A 19,332-nucleotide genomic window follows, 5' to 3' on the forward strand; every position below is an offset into this window, starting at 1 on the left:
AATGTGGCGTTGATTAGGCCATTAGACTTCTGAAGTTAATAGATAAAAGTGTAGTGAAAACAATTCAAGTTTCCCGTTACATTCCGCTATTCCCTGTCAAACGCCTTGGGTAGATTCCCAGACCAGTGACGAATCATCGGTTCATCACCACTATTTTGAACCCCCCTCCCCCCAGATGAGAAATGTCCGGAAGCCCAATGCAACCCGATTTGCAAAACAGAGATCGCATATCAGTTGACAACATGAATGTGCCCCGTTTGGTTTGTGTGACTGTGTTTATTTGCCCTAATTCCTTTACCGTCACTGTCAGCAAGCAGGGACGCCCAAGTGCCCTATGGACTTTATACCCTGCCCTGTCAGAGGTACACAGGTTTGTAGGGTGATGTCTGTGCCATTCGGGGTTTACTATAGAGAACATAGGATGTTTATTTGTCTACGTACGTTTTGTTGGCCTCTTTTTGAAATGGTGTCAGATGGGTGTTTCCGAGTGCATTTTTTAAATGTAGATGTGCCCATGAGTGTACAGATATTAAGTGCACTCTGCTAATCGGATGTTTCTTCCCTGAGATGTATATCAGTATCCAAGGCAAACGAGCGTTTCTTTTCTCAAAGGAAAGCGCCCAAACAAGATCACTGAAAAGGACCCAGCCAGTGGTTTTTGGTTATTTTTATACTATTTTCAATTGTCATTTGCAGTCTAGTTTAGTTTTATTTTAGTTTCCAGTGTGGCTTTATTCATTGTGATTAGTTTTTAATTTAAAGGCATTTTTTTAGTTTTCATGTAGTTCAGTTTAAGTTTTAGTGATATTACTCCTAGGGATAGACTGCAATACGCAGTGTTCTATATATGTACTAAAGACTGCAGGCCAAAAGGCATTCCAGGTATCATTAATGGTAATTAAAATTATTACTCTAGGAAAATTATATTTTAATTTATATTAAAAAATTTAACTACGTTTTTCACATTTGTTTTATTTTATTTCAGTTTTGGAAGCAGTTTATGAAAATGTTCTTATATTTTTATGTTGAGTATTTGTTAATGGTAATAACCCAGGTCCCAGACTGAGGACGACCTGTCGTTTAGGGAGAACCACACCGTAGCATATTCTGGGTGGCTGATATCACGTGTTCACTTGGCGCATGTCAGCCAACCATCATGGGAAATTCAAAAAAAAAAAAAAAAAAAAAAAAAACTATTTGTCCCCGAGGGGCGATGAATGAACGCGGCTGTGATGCTAAAGCTTGATTTGGTGCTGTACTCATGGGAAGCTGTTAATCACACTTAGCCTGACGCATAATGGAATCGTTTTATTAGAAAATATAAAGTTACTTAATTCTGTTGACACACAAATGTTAAAAATTACACAATATCAAGAACAAACAAATGCATGATATCTTTTGCAAATCATTTTTGTTAGAAATACTGTATAAAAAGATAGGTTCAGAATACATTAAGTCTGTTTTAAATGCATTGATTGTTGTCCAGACACAGTGTTGTGTTTACAAACTGCATAGGTGGTTCCAGCCCCAAACCACACGCACACACACACACACACACACACACACACACACACACACACACTCTCTCTCCAACTGAGTTATTTGCATACTGGAGCTACATATTACACTAAAAGTGCTGGGTTATCATCAAGATGCTACGTTTTAAACTGGAGCAATCCCAGAAGGGGAAGAGACGGGCTATACCGTGCAGCCAAGTACTTGCAGGGAACGTGTAACTGCATTAATATTTTAAGCAACGTTTGAGAAGCAGCTAAGAATCAGCAGCTTTAAGTGCCTGTTATTCACTTCCTCTATGGTTCAATAATAATAAAAAAAAAACGTTTCAAAATCCGTATATTCCGAGTCCCACCGTTGCTAAGGCAACGCAGATGCCCAGAATTAACCGAAGAAGGGAAGAAGGGACGAGTGAGGATGGGGCTTGTGTCCGCAGGTTACCTCCTGCAAATTAAAAAAAAAAAAATGATTACTGCTTCATGTTTTTTGTAGTTTCTATACACAGTTATATCAGCGGTGTAGCATGATGACCACAGGTAATGGTTAAAGCACATACAACTACAGTCAATGTAGATTAACAATGTAGACAATGATGGAGCCATGTGGGACTTGCGTTCATGAAGACGGGCTCACAGTAACGGTGACGTGGGACGTCTTTCGGCAGGAAGTCTTACCCGATGTGTTGAGAGTAGAGTGTTTGTGGTGCACGTCAGGTCGGCTCTCGGTAAAGCTCAGTATCTTCTGCAGATCGTCAAAAACCTAAGAGCACAAATAGTAAATGTACCCAACTTTACTGCACCATGCGTCTCTCAATAGAACGACAACATATCCAATTTAAAACAGCACTAGTAGAAGAGAGAAACTATGGTGTGCCCCCCCCCCCCCCAGGCCTCCCCCTCACCTCGATATTGAGCTGGAAAGCTCTGACCGCCTCCTCCAGCAGGCCCTTCCTCTCCTCCTCCGTCAGCTCGATGCTGTTCATCCGGCTTCTGTACAGCTGCTTGAAGCGATTTGGGCTGCTCACCCCAGGGAAAGAGAAGAAGGACAGACCCTCCCCATTCATCAGCCCCAGGGACTTCTGGGTAATGCGTCCCAGGACCTGCCCCCCTGACAGATCTCCAAGGTAACGGGTGTAGGCATGGGCCACTAGATATTCTGGATTTTCTTTGCCCAGCTGTGAACAAGAGGGAAAGATGCCAAGTATGAATATGTGGACAAAACCTTCTGAGATAAGTACTACAACATTAACAAGCAAACAATCTTAAAGCAAATTAAACTGGAATAGAGGCAGTACCTGTCTCAACCTCTGTGAGTATCTCTGTGTAGCTGCAGGGACAATGACTCTCTCCCTCCAGTTTTGTCCATAAAAGTGTGCGAGGTCCTTCTTCAGTGACTCAAGTCGGGCCAGTTCTTGGGGAAAGTATATTGGTGCCACACTTGGATGGGAGGCATTTCTGTCCAGTTCCTCTTCCAGAGTGTTATAGATCTCATACAGCGAGAACAGGAGGAGCTGTGAGCAGAGAGAGAGGTTAATATGCATCCTACTGTACATGGTGACTGACTCCATATACCATTTACCCTCACTATCTTGAACAAGCTACCAAAAAATGAACACCAAATTACTAAAGTCAGATGAATCTAACAGCTAAATTTATATGTAGGTTATTATTACCATTTGGAGAATAAGAACTTATGCATTTGGATGGAAGAAAACTCAACTGATTATGAAATGTGAAATATAGAAATACGGATCAATGAATGTGATAGAGGTGACCAAAGCAGAGTGTGCTTGTGGTACCATGCAGACGGAGATCAGTGCTACCTTATACTGTGGCAGGGTTATCTGCCCCCTCTGGAAGCTCAGCATGAGCTCGGTGTTCTCCGCCCTGACGTGGTTCTCCTTTGTCGCGGCCTTGATCTGCTCTGACAAATCGCTGGGGAGAAAAAGAGGGATGTTAGTTTGAGAGAAGCTGAAACTAGAGCAGACACCACAGCCTTAGATCTGTACAGTGATACAAGCCATAAGGTAGCAGAACAAGGAATCTAATATGGGGTCTTGGTTTTTTTTTTGGTCTTTTTTTAGTACTTTTTAAATGTCCAGAAAGCAGTGAAACAATGTTTCATTATACTGAATGGATAATGACAATAAGGTTTCATTCAAAATAAGGGCTAATATACAAGCCTTTTCCAAGTGAGCACATGCATGCTGTAGACTTGCGAAGAGGGAGCTGAAAAGGGGGTCATTACCTGCCACTGATCTGAACATCTTCTTTAGGATGGTTTTTGTCCGTCTCTGTGTACAAAAAAAAACATTAGGAATGCGGGTCAATATCATGTCAACACAAAACTATTTGGACACACTTCAGTGTAGTCAAACGAGCAAGGAGAGAAAAAAATAAGAGTTTTGTATGGATGGCTTGTGTTGGCATTACAAATGTGTCAAACTGCTTTGTGTGACACCACAATGCGCGATCTGTGCTCGAGTGTCTGCTGAAGCCAATCCGCTGAGCGTCCAATCAGAAAGCCAGGATCCCCCCCCTGCGCTGCTTGGCACTGGACGCATCTGCGTTCGCCTTCCTTACCTAGAGCCATGTTGTTATTCTGAACTCCGTGTCTCTGCCGCACGCCTGCTTCGGGCTCTGCAGCGATCTGCATCTTCAGGAGGTCATCAAACACCTGCCAAGAAATTATACAGAGGACTCGCGTTACGCTCAGCAGTAGGACCCCCGCACACATGGCACACCCGCGCTGTCACAGTGCTTTTCACAGCACAGTGAACACGCGACATCTATCCATCGCAGTTCCCATTACAATGAAAAGTACATTTGTGTTTTCTGCGGCTGCTTCCCACTTAATGACTTTCTCTTCCTGTTTTTCTCCTGTTCTCTCTCTTTCTGATACACTGTCAGAAAAAAACAAAACTTTTACCCTTCAGGGTACAATTACTTGACACTGGGGTCGTACCGTCAAGGGTCTGCCAGTTGCACCCTAGTTGTAGGTAAATGTACCTTTTAGTCAAGTTCTCGGTACAGAAATGCACTCTGTGGACTACATTTGTACCATTGGGGGTATGTTAATGTTTGTACCTTGAGGAACAAAAATGTGCCAGGATTGCACTGTTTATTTCCTGCCAGTGAAACTGCAATTCAAGTCTTGAGCTGAAGTATCTTCTGTCCATTAACTGTTTGCATCTTCACACTTGTTGTTCTCCCTGATCTTGCTCATCACTTTCAGCCCCCTCCCCTCTCCTCTTCCACCCCCCCACAGGCCTCCCCCTCACCTCGATATTGAGCTGGAAAGCTCTGACCGCCTCCTCCAGCAGGCCCTTCCTCTCCTCCTCCGTCAGCTCGATGCTGTTCATCCTGCTTCTGTACAGCTGCTTGAAGCGATTTGGGCTGCTCACCCCAGGGAAAGAGAAGAAGGACAGACCCTCCCCATTCATCAGCCCCAGGGACTTCTGGGTAATGCGTCCCAGGACCTGCCCCCCTGACAGATCTCCAAGGTAACGGGTGTAGGCATGGGCCACTAGATATTCTGGATTTTCTTTGCCCAGCTGTGAACAAGAGGGAAAGATGCCAAGTATGAATATGTGGACAAAACCTTCTGAGATAAGTACTACAACATTAACAAGCAAACAATCTAAAAGTAAATTAAACCGGAATAGAAGCAGTACCTGTCTCAGCCTCTGTGAGTATCTCTGTGTAGCTGCAGGGACAATGACTCTCTCCCTCCAGTTTTGTCCATAAAAGTGTGCGAGGTCCTTCTTCAGTGACTCAAGTCGGGCCAGTTCTTGGGGAAAGTATATTGGTGCCACGCTTGGATGGGAGGCATTTCTGTCCAGTTCCTCTTCCAGAGCGTTATAGATCTCATACAGCGAGAACAGGAGGAGCTGTGAGCAGAGAGAGAGGTTAATATGCATCATACACGCTAGAAGTAACTGACCCTACATGGAGTGATAGGACATCAATGTGTCTGATTAGCAGTGACCACAGAAAAATTATTATTATTTTCATCACAGTCATATGCGAATTTGTGTAAATGTGAGATTTGTAAATGGAAATGGGACGTTTATTAGTTAAGGACACACATTTGTAACCTTAAAGTTGCAGGTTTGAGTCCTAGGAGTGACCTTGCTATATTTGACACGAATAGCTACATAAAAACACTTAAAATTTGCTTTGAATTGACAGATAAGTAGCTTAATGCGAGTGTGTGAGGTTTACGTGGCATTGCACAGTACTGTGTGCTTAGTGAAGCATAATTATTTACTTAAGATGTCTGATTATTACCTTATACTGCGGCAGAGTTATTTGCCCCTTCTGGAAGCTCTGCATAAGCTGCGTGTTCTCCGCTCTGACGTGGCTCTCCTTTGTCGCGGTCTTTATTTGCTCTGACAGATCGCTGGGGAGAGGGATAGATAGAGACACATGAACACAAAGGGACACATTGATGGCCATGTGTGACGAGAGAATCAGCGCGGCGCTGCGAGAGACCGGCTACAATATAAACAAAGGCATGCGGATCCAGCGAAATTACGGCGGCGAGAAGCAGAACAAGAACAGAGGAGGACTAATGCGCATCTCGTGTGGTGGATAATGCATTTTAACACCAAACTGCTGCGTCTTTCTGTGGGAACGCCCGCAAAACCGTTGAAAAAAGAAATTAAATCACTGCACATAAATGCAGCGAGGGAAAAAGGGTTATAAAAATATGTAACAGCTGTGGAAAAGTTTTGAAGGAAATACCTTTCTGTGCTCTGGACCGTTTCGGTCTGTCTCTTGTCACCACTGTCCATCTCTGTGAATAAGGACGTTTCTGTCAATGCGTTGAACAATTAAAGTTAAGAAGTCTTCGTAAAATTACAGTATATTTTAATAACGGTGGCATTCAAAAATACAAGCAAATACCGAAACGTAATCATTACATTTCTAGTAGGCTATTTTTCTTATATCTTCTTACCTGCGATCAGCTTCTTTGTCTCGTCTGTGTTTATTTGTATAGGTTTCTTTGGCAGGCTCCTCTGAGCTCCAATCGGAGGTACTTCTGAACTTGAATCGACTCGCTGTTACAATCTCCTTTTATATCCTGTGTAAACCCTCCTCCCTCCTTTGTAATAAAAGGAAGTGAGACTGTTGACTCAACAGTGCCATAATACGCTGCAGAGAGGAAAAAGAAGGCAGGGACCGAGCAAACCGTGACGGCGCACATTTCTGCAGCCGGGGGGGGGAGAGGGGCAGTGTGATGAAACCGTGACTTAGCGAAATGACCGCTCACACGAATCACATGGGCGTGTTTTCTCTTTTGTCTTCTGCTACACAGTAGTTCCATTTCTGTTTGGGTTTAGTGTCTGGTTGTTTTCGGGAAGCTGACACACGAAATTGCCTATAAAGAGAGTTCACACGACTGTTTAAAACAACCAAATAAACTGCATTTGTTTTCTGACATTAGTGAAGATTAGAAGTTTGGCAATTGCATTTAAAAGTAACTAATGCAAAATGAATATCATTTAACTGTATAAAGCATTTCTATATTTCATGTTTTGATGTTTTTAAAGAAAGATCTCCACATCCCTGTTCTGTCGGCTTTTTGATTGTTTATCTGACATTAGTACTTATGGGCTATAAAACATTAATGTGCCAAGTTAAATTAAACTGATCAATAGGTGCTTCCACGCTGCAGGTGATAATGAAGCATAAAATTACTTTTTACAGGCTGATTAAGTGTCCGCAGCGCCGTTTTGTCTGGCGCTGAGATTCACCGAGATTAAAAAAAAAAGGTCTGTGACTTTAAATCTCTACCATGACGCAGCATTAAGGGAGGGAGCTGAAGGCGTGGGGAGAGGAAAGGGGGGGGGGTGAAACCGTGACTCGGCAAAAGCTACCAGAGGCAGGGGAAGGAGGCGGGCCGTGTTCGGGCTGGTAGCTGCATTGATCTAACAAGTTCGTCTTTCTCTGTCATGTATACTTCACTATAACTAAATATTGTATTTGAAACCTCATATCTACAGTCATAAGCCGATTGGATCTACGACTTGCCATCAACCTAGTTTGCTATTTAAAAAGAGACGTTTTTGTTTATATTTATTTAAGGGAGGTTTATTGTTAAACGTTTATTTGATTTAGAACCAGCTGTTAGTTTCTGTATCTATCTGCACGGTTTGCAATGCGTCCTTTTTTAACAAAGAGCTGCCGGATACAGGCCCATACGATACGGATTTTGCCGTTTAAAAACACAGGCTACATGTGAAATAAACCACCGTTCAGTATTTCCGTGAAGCTAAACTGTAAAAGCAACGATGTCACCGGTATATAAGCACATGGAAAACTTCATCTCCCTTTTCCTTGCAAAAAAATGCCTATGCTAGGCGTACAAAGAAAAAAAAACCGCCAGCGGCAATCACAAATGATGTTTTTTGTTAAAATGATGTATTCTGACATACCTGCTTCTTCTTGTTTGATCGGGTGTGAAGCCTGTCCCGTGATCTTGCCCTGAGCCAATGGTACAATCTCTCAATCTCATTTAAACAGGGCAGTGATTATTGCTTACTGGCGTGGCTGCACGATTGTGGATAAAATATGAGTCAGGATGTTTTCCCCACTCGGGATTTAAATCGAGATTTTCCCTCACGATTCTTTAACAATATATTTTTCTCTTTTATTGGAACAGTAACATTTCTGTTGCATTACCGAAAAGGCGCAGTCAAAATTTTTAACAAGCAACTGATTCCCAATTTATTGTTTTTACGACTAATTCGTAATGTTAAAACGAAAAAAATACACAAGTAAATGTAACCCCTTTTTTGTAGGAGCACAACGTTATTGCTCTAACGGGTTGAAAAAAATGTACTGTAGCTGTACCGGAAGGGCCGTATCAACTGACTGAATCATTTTGTTCTTGTTTTCGAAGCTTTTTCCTTTCACCTTGTCGGACATATTAGATTTCCTTTGAGATCTACCGCTTTTCCTGTGTTTGGTTCGTCTCGTTCTGTAACGCAGAATAAGATCGCATAATGTGTCTCTTGGGGGGTTGTCGTCGTTGCCAGCGTTATGACAAGTGGTTTTGGGTCCCGATTATCGTTTTTTTTTTTACTGCCCATGGCTCTTGTTGGCTACCATCTTATATAGTGTTTTTCGCTTCGATATCTTCCCTGGTGGTCTAGTGGTTAGGATTCGGCGCTCTCACCGCCGCGGCCCGGGTTCGATTCCCGGTCAGGGAATGAAAGTTTTTCACGTGTTTCAGCACTTTCCTCCGGGATTAATGAAGTCTTCTGATAGATGTCGTTTGTGGAATGATGGTCCTCATTACCTGCAGTCCCACATCTGAGGTACAGGATTAGTTCTTAAGTTTGACCGAGTATATTCCACATTTGTCTTTCAGCCCCACTTCTGGTTTCCTAGTTCCTGGTTTTCCCGCCCTCTGCACTTGTCTGTTTTTTGCGCACCTCATCTGAGTGCCGTCCATGCAGGGTAAAGTATAACCAACATAGTTGTTTATATCAGCTGTTGTCTAGTTTACACAATGTTAAATGTCAAACATGGGTAAAGAGACTTATTTTTATCTGGTCCTTCCAAGGTAAATTAGCCTTTTTGCTTTTCAGTTCTGAGATATTGTTACGGATGTGAAAAAGGGAAATTAATCTTTGGAGTTCTGAAGTTCATGTATACTTGTATGTAAATTGTCAGTACACTTAATGTACTACAGTTTTTTAAAGTTATTTACTTATATTTTTTCATAGTTCAATAATGTGGCCTTATGTTGTTTCAACTTCCATGAGAAAATTGATGTACCAGGTGCAGCATGGTGGTGCAGTGGTTAGCACTGTTGCATCACACCTCTGGGACCCAGGTTCGAGTCTCTGCCTGGGTTACACGTGTATGGAGTCCAAAGACATGCTGAGTCTAATTGGAGTTACTAAATTGCCCATAGGAGTGTATGTGTGAGTGCACCCTGTGATGGGCTGGCCCCCCGTCCTGGGTTGTTCCCTGCCTCATTCCCATAGGCTCCGGACCCCCCGTGACCCAGAAGGATAAGCAGTTTGAAAAATGGATGGATAGAATTTATGTACCACTGAGGAACTTTACTGGGATGATTAATGTGAACCTTAACCGTTTATTTCTGTTGGTCTGGTGGATAACCACAGAAAAAAATTGTGCAAGAAATTGCACTACGACTTTTCACCCGCAGGGGGAGTGCAAGAGCTTGATGACTACAGGCCAGGGAGAATGCCTGAGGTACAGTTTACATGGAGATGAGGGGGGAATCTAAGCATCAGCTAAAAGAGAATAAAATAACAGTAAGCCTTAAAGCTAACGAGACTCGTACTGGACCTTGGAATGAGGCCAGTTCACATGTAGATATTGGGACAGTTTCAGGTACTTTTAATAAACGTGGTGCTAATGTGAAACAACGAATTAAATAGATAAACAGCCAGATATACCCCAATGGTAAATCACCAGATTATTTATAATAAAACACTGGTTACATGCTGTAGCATACCTAGAAAGTACGTCGTTTGGTACTTTCAGTATGAAGAAATGACGGACCCTGCGTAGATTTTGCTCCGAGCAGGGGATGCTCGACGGTAGTTTTTGGCGCCTCTAAAAAGTACTGAACCTCCATGCCCCCCCAGCACCCTTGGTTATATGTGTAACTTAGTGGCGTATCTGTATTCTCCTGTATTGATCTTGCGGTCAATTACAAAACATGTCGCAGAGTGCTTCTTTTCCTGTTAATAACATTTACATTCTTCAATACAAATAGAAAATTTGTAGTATTAAGAGCCTTTACTATCTCCCCTTTGTAACAATATGGCTAATCATTAAAATGTACTTCCAAAGTTTCATTCATGTTTTTCCTTTTAATTATCAAATGTATTTTCTGGTTATAAATACGTATGGATGCCCAGGAGGGGAAAGATGTCTGTGTATAAGTCTAACAGAATATGGTTTAGGAAACATCCATTTATTACTTGATACATCACTTTACAACAACTTTTTGGTTAAGATTATGACTGATCCAGTGAACAATGCAAACTGCGACTAAGACACAAATTATGAGTACAGAGTCAAAGCATGACTTTTTTGTCATAAGCGCAGGAATTTATATTAAAATTACGTGAAATTCAACGAGCAGTGCTGGTGAGGCTGGCCGAACCCCTCCCAGGGCATCGCGCTCGCTCCCTCCCTCCGTCTCCATGCGCAGCCATTTGTTTACCGATGAATACAAAGATGGCGGCTGCCGGCGCGTAAACTGGAACGCTGCTAAGGTAATAGCTTGATTTAATATGGACCTTCGCATCCCTCGTTCCTGGCCGCCGCTGGCCTCGGCGTGGCCCGGAGCCACGCGCAGAATGTAAAACGGAGCACTAGGCGCGAAGCCCCGGGTTTGGTTTACTGGAGCCCCGTGTAGGCCTATTCCGCGCGGCGCCGAGCGGGCTAGAGTGGTCGGTCTTGACCGGGTAGGTGACGCTTCCGGTTCGCGGCGGCCGAGTCGGGAAGGACCGACCGGGCGAAAGGGGGTGTGTTTGTGTTCAAACGTAGGCGGGAAAAGGTGTAAACTCAATTAAATCCGCCACCGCTTTCCTTTATTTATCTTCTTTCGCTTAATCTGGTGGTGCTGTAAATCTCGAAACTATAGCTTAACGGGAGAAAAATACGAGCAGCTATGCAGAGAGATGCTGATCTCGGTCGCATGGCTTACATGACAGACGTGAACCCTACGATCAGCTGGGCGTTTGACAGTTTCGAGCCATTGATTATTCGGATAACGTCAAAGCGCAAGTTACCGTATTACATGTATTCTGCTAACGGCATTTTAATGTCTGTTCATGAGCTTGTTTGTGTTAATCGCAGTTTAATCACGTGTGGTCGGAAATAAATTTGCACCCGAGTATGTTAGAATTTCTGAGAACAAGAATGTTCTGAAATCTATTTGTTGAAATACTATTTATATTCCGGTAACGTAATTTGTTATGCAATTGGACCAGTATAAGTCAATGGTGTATATGATAGTCGTGTTGGTAATGAAAGAATATTATGGCTTTTTGTAAAACTTCGTCGTTACCCAACTTCTAAGCTAATAAGGTCTACTACTGTTTCCTCTCTCGAGTCAGTGAGGTAGAGACTGCCCGGATGCCGCTTTGAATGGGATCATGGCATTTGAGGAGATAAAGAAGAAAGGCTTGATCGGTAAGGGATCTGCCTTAACTGACATTCTTCACGCTTTCTGGTTTAAAAAGGCTTGTAGGCTTCATGCTTAAGGACAGTTATGACATTGGTGTGGCTCCGCCCTCCTTCCTTTGCCAGAGGTGTCAGGTATGGAGGGGGATGTGGGTCTGGTAGCAGGACGTAGTCAGAGAGAGAAGAGGAGATCTTACAAAGACCTGCTCCGAGAGGAGGAAGAGATTGCCGCTCAGGTGCGCAAGTCCGCCAAGAAACGGCCCAAGGTAAAGGGTGTGGGTTTTTCCATTGTTTTTTCCATTGTGTCTGTGCTCTGAGTTTTTCCTATTAATGATTTTTTTCCCTTTCCATAATTGTGGATGTTGTGCTTTACTACAGCCATGCACTGCTTTACCTGCCTGAGCTGATATTTTCTGACGTATCTGAGTTAAAAGTTTTAAATGCATTTAATGTGTTTATTGGTTGCATTTTACCATCATTTCTCCTTTCAGGACTCTGAACTGTTTCTACTGGGGGGGGAATCTCACAAGAAGAAGAAAAAGCACTTTGATGAAGACTTTTTTTACAGAGGTGAGGGGCTGCTTTAGGCTGCTACGTACGGGGGGGGGGGGGGGGGGACATGGCACATCTGGTGGTGGGAATTTAAATTGACTGAGATTAATTTGGCCCAAGGGTCCCTGGTATATATTTTTGATTTTCTGCTCCCTGATGTTCTAAAACATCTTCCGCAGACCTCCAAGGATCTGGCCCCCCAGTGCACAAAAAGAAACGCAAGTCCTCCGACGGCTCCCTGTCTCTGTCCTCCTCCTCCCACCCCCCCCACTCTACAGACACTGCCATGGGTCTCCTGCAGGCCATCACCTCCCCGATGGCCACGGGCTCCGAGCCCAACCCGCACCTACACAAGAAGCCCTCCTACCCCCCATCGTCCTCTCATTCCTCCTCCAAGGAGCGGAGGCGCGAGGGAGGGCATGGAACCAGCAAGAGCCACTCTTCTTCCCACTCCCGCTCATTCTCATCATCGTCATCCTCTTCTAAAAAGCACTCCTCTAAATCGACACTGTATCTAAGCGGGGGTGGTAAGAGCAGCAACAGCAGCACGGGGGTGGGCGAGCCCCTGACCCTCAGGGAGGCGGAGGGCCTGAAGATGAAGCTCATCCTTTCACCGAAGGAGAAGGGCGAAGGAGGCACATCTGAGGGATTCCCGTTCCCGCCACACTCTTCCTCATCCTCCTCAGCCTCCTCCGGTGCTAAGAAAGGGAGCTCAAAGAAGGAGAAGGACAGAGACAGGATGCTACTGTCCAAGTCCCCCAAGAAGAGGCAGCAGAGCAGGGATCCACTTCCTGTGGTGGGGGAGGAAGTGGAGCTGGAAGGTAATCATGCTCCTCACTGATACCCACCTCCCACACCACCTCCACACAATTATTTGTATTTATTTATATAAGTTCAAATTCTACTAAACCACATTGGGTTATGAGTGACTTGAAAAAGTTGAATCTTCCCCTTTTCAGACTTATTTTTATGTGCAGGCTATTCATCAAAACCTGTCAGCATCGCGTTTGAATGTTCAGGCATAGCATTTTTACTCATTTTTTTCAATTTTACTGAATTCAAACAGTGTTTTTTCTAATCTTGGGTATCAGATATTCATTTTCTGCTTGGTCTCACTTTAGGTGAAATGTTCCGCCTTTTGTAAATAATGTTTTAGTTTTACACTGTGATACTTGGACCTTTTAGCATCATGTGAATTGCTCTTTTACAATATTAAAGTCATGGAGGTCTGCATTAACCTATCAGGGCACTATGGTGGAGCCCTTGGCTTGATGGGTGGAGAAACCTCTTCTTCAGGCGGTGAATTGGAGGCGGGCGAGCTGGTGATAGATGACTCGTACACTCAGCTAACCAAAAAGAAGAAGAAGAGCAAGAAAAGCAAGAAGAAAAAGGAGAAAGAGAGGGATAGGGAGAAGGACAAAAGCGGAAGAGAAAAAAAGCACAATCGAGTGGGTAGTAAAAAGGGTTTGTCAGGTGAGATGCCAGGCGTTGCGTGGACGAGCACGACATTCTGTGTTTTGTTTGCTCAGGTGTTATTGAGGTGTGTGCAAAAGATAATAAGCCCTGCCCCTGTTTCCTGTACAGGGACGTCTCTCCTCCTGTCTTCCGGGGAGGTTTCCCGAAGCCACGCCCATTCCCACGGGTCAGCCAATCACAGCACGGGAGTCGGGCTTTACGCGATGGCTTCTCCAGTCTCCGCTCACCACCACAGCGGTGAATCGCAGAGCGAGAAGAAGAAGAAAAAGGAGGATAAGGACAGGGAAAAGTTGGAGAGGGAAAAAGAGAAGGTCAGGAATGCGACAGGAAGTTTGGAATTGTATGTGCGTCGCCGTCTGCTCTCCGTATAAAGGTGTTCTTTTGTTTTGGCAGCCCAAGAAGAAAAACATGACTGCATACCAGGTGTTCTGTAAGGAGTACAGGGTGAACATCAATGCCGAGCAGCCAGGACTGGGTCTGTGTCCCTCACACTGCTTCCTGCCTCTGTCATGGTCACCATCACGGTTGCTCTCTGTTGAACCCCCGTAAATTGCATGTCAGATAAAACAATGAACCACGCAGAGAACAGAAAGATACCATGTGTTGTTTGGGGGGGCAAAAAGACAACGGATGTATATATGAAATATGCAGGTCTAATTTAGTTTGTTCCCGCGACCCAGAAGGATAAGCTGGTTTGGAAAATGGATGGATAATTTTGTTTGTTTTGCTGTCGGATGAAGTGTCGACAGGAGGGGAAATCTGCAGTAATAGATTACAATTCATGGAATTCATAAAAGTTTTTAATACATTTAATGTTCTGATTTATGTAAACACAATTTGTAAAGTGTTTTGTTTTATTGCAGTTTTCGGGGAGTTGAGTAAAAAACTCGCAGAGGTGTGGAAACAATTGCCTGAAAAAGACAAACAGGTTAGTTGTTTTGAAAGATGAAATAAGCCATTTTGCTGTGTTAGATTTACCATCAGTGGTCAGGCTGTCTCTTGATGTGACAGTTTTTGAGCTGCTTTTTGTATATTTTAATACGACTACAATTCAGCCCAGTATACTTCCATCCTAAATAAATCAGTACAACAGTTCAAACATTGAATATCGACATGTGATCAGACTGCTGACTGTTTCTCCCCGCTGCTCTTCAGGTGTGGAGACAGAAAGCTCAGTATCTGCAACACAAGCAGAACAAAGCAGAAGCTACAACAGTCAAGCGCAAGATCTCGGGGTCTGAAGGCAGCAAAGTCAAAGGTGATCATGAGCACTCAGGCGCATCGGCGGCCCAGTGACCCATCAACCATCAGCCAGCCTTTTAGGGGAATGTTGCTTATTTCGCTTAATGGGGAAGTTCAAGCCACAGGATAGAGATTAAAAACATTTTCGTAGGTGGAAAAAAAACTGTTTAATTGGCAACCCTCTACTAGAGGTTCAGCATTTTTGTCCCGAAGTCTATTTCCCTGACCTGTAGAAATGTCATAGAAATATGTGACCATATGGTTTCAGAAAGAGAGCACAGAGTAAGTGTGCCGTCCCCTGTCCTCTGTCCCCTTCCCCAGGCCCACTGAAGGGGACAGCAGGAGGAAGCGGAGGGGGATCAGTTGTTCTGTCCCCCAATCGAACCTCCGTGGGTGTGTCCCTGTCTCCTGCACGTGTCCCAGAAGTGGACCCCATTGACGCTGCCGCTCACCTGCAGTTGCTGGGAGAGTCTCTCTCGCTCATTGGGCATCGGCTACAGGAGACAGAGGCTAGTATATGTCATAGAAGACCAGAGCATATTTGGGGGGGGGGGGGGGGGGGTTAGCAAGTTTGTTTGCTGATATTTTAGTCAAATATGATGGCAAAACAGCACAAGAAACATGTTTAATGTTAAGTCTGGGATCTTGCATCTGTTGTAAGTTTTAACTTGCCGCAGTGATGTTGCCACAGAAACACTGGGAAGGGACTAAGCGCGTGTCCTCCTCCTCGGTGTCCCCCAGGGCATGGTGGCCGTGTCGGGCAGCCTGTCCGTTTTGCTGGACTCCATCCTGTGTGCCCTGGGACCCCTGACCTGTCTCACCGCCCAGGTCCCAGAACTGAACGGCTGTCCGCGGCGCGTGCTGGTGGGACGTCGACCGTCTCTCTCTCTCACCACCTTTTTTCATTTTCCCATCTTCTCAATTTACCCAACTTACATAAATCTGGATTTAGGCAATAAATATCCAAGATGCATCCCCCCACAGTCCAAAAACATGCTGAGGCTAACTGGAGTTGCTAAATTGCCCATAGGTGTGCATGTGTGAGTGACTGGTGTGTGAGTGTGCCCTGCGATGGGCTGGCCCCCCATCCTGGGTTGTTCCCTGCCTCGTGCCCATTGCTTCCGGGATAGGCTCCGGACCCCCCGCAACCCAGTAGGATAAGCGGTTTGGAAAATGGATGGATGGATGGATGGATGGATATCCAAGATGCATAGTTAATGGAAGTACTAACACTGAAAATATGTCTAAACTTTCTAATCTTTTCATTTGTGTAATATGTGCTCTTTAGTATACATTACTGGTAAATTGTTGGGTAATGAGTGTTTTGCTATTAGGTTTTGCTTGGGGGGGGGGGGGGGGGGGGGTAAATCCGACATGCGTAAAATTTGATTTGCTTAAGGGTCTGTGGATCGGATGGCTTGTATGAGGCAAGAACTGCCTGTATATCTAAATTTCTCCCTCCTTCACGAAGTGAAAGACCTATTTGCTCATACTTCCCTGTGAGAGTCCAAGCCTTTAATTCCTGTTTCTCTCTGTTCTCTTTCAGTCCAACACTCTGGACAACATTGCCTACGTGATGCCAGGACTGTGAGGACCATGGGGGATCCCCGACAGTGCCAGGCAGGAAGTGGTACCATGGCGACGGAGCGTGCCCACCTGACACCTCGGGGGGGGGGCAGGCAGCACGTCCTAAGGACCAGCTTGGAGTCACGGTCCAGCTTTGGATACATGTGGACAGTTGTAGTTTTAACTTTGCTTTTAATCGCTTGTTTCTGTCTTTTTAATTTTTTGTTTTATTACTGTTTTTTTCCAATTAAACCTATTTTAGTGAATATTTTTAAATAGCCGTGAATAACGTTTTTATTTGTTAAACTGTGTGTGTGTGTCCTTCTTGTTCTCCTGTCAGTGAAGACCAGCAACAGCAGCGTAGTTCCCCTGAAGTGTAATATTGATACACAACACATGATACACGGTTACCCTCCAAATATTATATTACCATCTTGATAAGAGCCCTTGTCTGTGGCACGTGATCATTATGGATGTGCTCACCCTACTTTTTTCACTCAAGTTTCCAGTCTTTGCTTCAGTGTTGTAAACTAATTTTGTTTACATACAATGGACTTGGTTTCCTTTTGAAAACTTGGTTTTGCTTCCTATCTCCCGGGTGTGGTTTCTCCAGTTTCCACCAGGGGGCAGCCCTGAGTGAGACATGGCTTAGGAGGGCAGCAACCTGAACCGAGATCTTTTAGTCAAGCTTATTGGATCGTTATATTGAGTTACCCTATGGAGCGGCAGTACAAAAAGATAAGTTAGAACATTACCGTTTGAACGGGAGTAGTGTTCTACTTACAAGCACATCTCATTTTTTAAGTCATTACATCTTATTAGGTTGGCGTGATGCATAGATCCATAGAGGTTTTTATGGTCAAATACAAATGTTTTTTTTTTTTTATAAAAACAAAATGTTTTTCCAATCATTTTTCTAGTTCAAGGATTTTTATATTGTTAAATACCTGTGCAACGCTGCTAAGACGTGAATCTCATTATTAGGTTATGAATGTGATATATTTTATTAATTCTAGTAAAGTAAGGGCAAGCTAATACAATTATACCTTTATATTTCAGCTGTGTTTTTTGTCAACTTCAGACTGTTTAAAGTACAAAACATAGAATTAATGGACTAATAAGTATAAACCTAAAAGATGCAGACATATCCAATAAAGTGTGGGACTGTTATGCATATTTATCAATAATAGCGCTGTGTCCATTCACCACCAGTAAGTGAGACAAGTGCTCACACAGACATTGAAATATTAAAATTCACCCGTAAAGAAATCTGGAAAAACAATGGGTGTTTCTTTTTTGTTGTAAGATATTACAGGCGGAAAACTGAATATAAAACTAACTTTACCGTAGTGTTGGAGTTAAGGTTTAAACTCAAGCCCGGTTTCTGGAATATTTCGGTATAGAGCCGCATACGTCAGCAAGCGAGAATACCAGGGAGCTAAACCCGAAAGTGGCTTCGGGTTTAAACCTTAACTATGACCCATGGTATGGTCGAACTGACCTGCAGATTGGGTTGTTCACTATTTAAATCCATTATGCTCAGTTATTATTGTTTTATAGTTTAAGGGAAACTTAAGCATCGCTGCTTAAATCAAAGGTAATCAATCTTTTAAAATAACTCAGAGCAATTATAAATTTCCATCTACCCTGAAGGATTGAAACCGAGGGCGTGGTTGTTAAACCGAAGCATGTGGTCATGGCCCATCCCCTATTACGTGACGAGATCTTATATAGAGAGGCGAAAATCGACGCGCGACGTAGTTTGCCACTGATCTGATTCGCAGGAATGTGAAGTACCTTAGCGGATTTCGCGCAAAGCAGAAGACCCACTGACAGGTACTTCATTTCTACGGTGTAAAATGACATTTTACATTCAAGGGTATTAGGTTTTAGCATTGCAAGGTGGCACGAGAGGCGGGGCACACCTGTGCATGTTAATAAAATAAGGAACAAACTTTTTTTTATTTGCAGACTTCTATCTCTATATTACTAGTTGTAAGATGTCCTGTGTTGCAACCACTTTAACCTTTAAACATTTAGTAGAAAAGTATGTACAAGCCCGTGTGCATGGATTTAGTTTACCAAAGATTACCAAATTTAAGTTTTTAATGTTTTTATTTTTTATACATTATTTTAAATAAAACAGCAGTATTTAGAAATATAACTGAAGTACAAAATATATATTTTATCCACAGTAAATTGTAAAACTCGTGAAATAAACAACAGTCCTATCGGGCCTTTTTATCTTGTGGGACTCCAGAGGCAGCTGACAGCTACCGGCAGGCCAATCCAGGCCCCGGGGGTGGATGAGATTCGCCCGGAGTTCCTCAAGGCTCTGGATGTTGTGGGGCTGTCCTGGTTGACATGCATCTGCAGCATCGCGTGGACATCGGGGGCAGTGCCTCTGGATTGGCAGACCGGGGTGGTGAGCCCCCTCTTTAAGAAGAGGGACCGGAGGGTGTGCTCCAACTATAGGGGGATCACACTCCTCAGCCTCCCTGGCAAGGTCTATTCAAGGGTTCTGGAGAGGAGGGTCCGCCGGATTGCCGAACCTCGGATTCAGGAGAAGCAGTGTGGTTTTCATCCTGGCCATGGAAAAGTGGACCAGCTCTATACTCTCAGCAGGGTCCTGGACGGTTCATGGGAGTTTGCCCAACCAGTTTACATGTGTTTTGTGGACTTGGAGAAGGCATTTGACCGTGTCCCTCGGAGTCCTGTGGGGGGTTGCTCAAGGAGTATGGGGTACCGGGCTTCCTTTTAAGGGGGGTTCGGTCCCTGTATGACCGGTGCCAGTGTTTGGTCC

General features: G+C 43.9%; 2 protein-coding genes and 1 non-coding gene across 10 annotated transcripts; 2 read left to right on the plus strand and 1 right to left on the minus strand.

Moving 5' to 3' along the window:
- Nucleotides 1–1,293: 1,293 nt before the first annotated feature.
- hmox1a (heme oxygenase 1a) lies at nucleotides 1,294–6,630 on the minus strand. Of its 2 annotated transcripts, none has more exons than XM_049013996.1 (12): nucleotides 6,475–6,630; nucleotides 6,261–6,312; nucleotides 5,805–5,916; nucleotides 5,189–5,404; nucleotides 4,796–5,068; nucleotides 4,098–4,191; nucleotides 3,763–3,808; nucleotides 3,338–3,449; nucleotides 2,810–3,025; nucleotides 2,417–2,689; nucleotides 2,190–2,274; nucleotides 1,294–1,959 (listed from the first exon to the last, which is right to left on the minus strand). In XM_049013996.1, the coding sequence occupies exons 2-12, from the start codon at nucleotides 6,308–6,310 to the stop codon at nucleotides 1,844–1,846; spliced, it is 1,593 nt and encodes a 530-aa protein (XP_048869953.1). In that variant the 5' UTR covers nucleotides 6,311–6,312; nucleotides 6,475–6,630; the 3' UTR covers nucleotides 1,294–1,843. The 2 variants fall into 2 exon arrangements, with proteins under 2 accessions (XP_048869953.1, XP_048869954.1); XM_049013997.1 differs by having other exon boundaries at nucleotides 6,261–6,330; nucleotides 6,475–6,600.
- Nucleotides 6,631–8,659: 2,029 nt separating this feature from the next.
- trnae-cuc (transfer RNA glutamic acid (anticodon CUC)) lies at nucleotides 8,660–8,731 on the plus strand. Its single transcript has one exon. It is a non-coding gene; the product is annotated as a tRNA-Glu (tRNA).
- A 225-nt stretch (nucleotides 8,732–8,956) lies between these two features.
- hmgxb4a (HMG box domain containing 4a) lies at nucleotides 8,957–16,805 on the plus strand. Of its 7 annotated transcripts, none has more exons than XM_049013989.1 (13): nucleotides 8,957–8,981; nucleotides 11,627–11,702; nucleotides 11,820–11,959; nucleotides 12,185–12,263; nucleotides 12,425–13,066; nucleotides 13,491–13,718; nucleotides 13,830–14,032; nucleotides 14,115–14,196; nucleotides 14,585–14,649; nucleotides 14,877–14,979; nucleotides 15,285–15,472; nucleotides 15,705–15,827; nucleotides 16,510–16,805. In XM_049013989.1, exons 2-13 carry the CDS (start codon nucleotides 11,666–11,668, stop codon nucleotides 16,552–16,554), a joined length of 1,935 nt encoding a protein of 644 aa, XP_048869946.1. In that variant the 5' UTR covers nucleotides 8,957–8,981; nucleotides 11,627–11,665; the 3' UTR covers nucleotides 16,555–16,805. The 7 variants fall into 7 exon arrangements, with proteins under 7 accessions (XP_048869946.1, XP_048869952.1, XP_048869945.1 ...); XM_049013995.1 differs by lacking the exon at nucleotides 8,957–8,981 and adding an exon at nucleotides 10,461–10,780 and having other exon boundaries at nucleotides 13,542–13,718; XM_049013988.1 differs by lacking the exon at nucleotides 8,957–8,981 and adding an exon at nucleotides 10,638–10,780.
- The last annotated feature ends 2,527 nt before the right edge of the window (nucleotides 16,806–19,332 follow it).

This window comes from Brienomyrus brachyistius, chromosome 5, assembly GCF_023856365.1.
Source record: "Brienomyrus brachyistius isolate T26 chromosome 5, BBRACH_0.4, whole genome shotgun sequence".
NCBI classification, from domain to species: Eukaryota; Metazoa; Chordata; class Actinopteri; order Osteoglossiformes; family Mormyridae; genus Brienomyrus; species Brienomyrus brachyistius.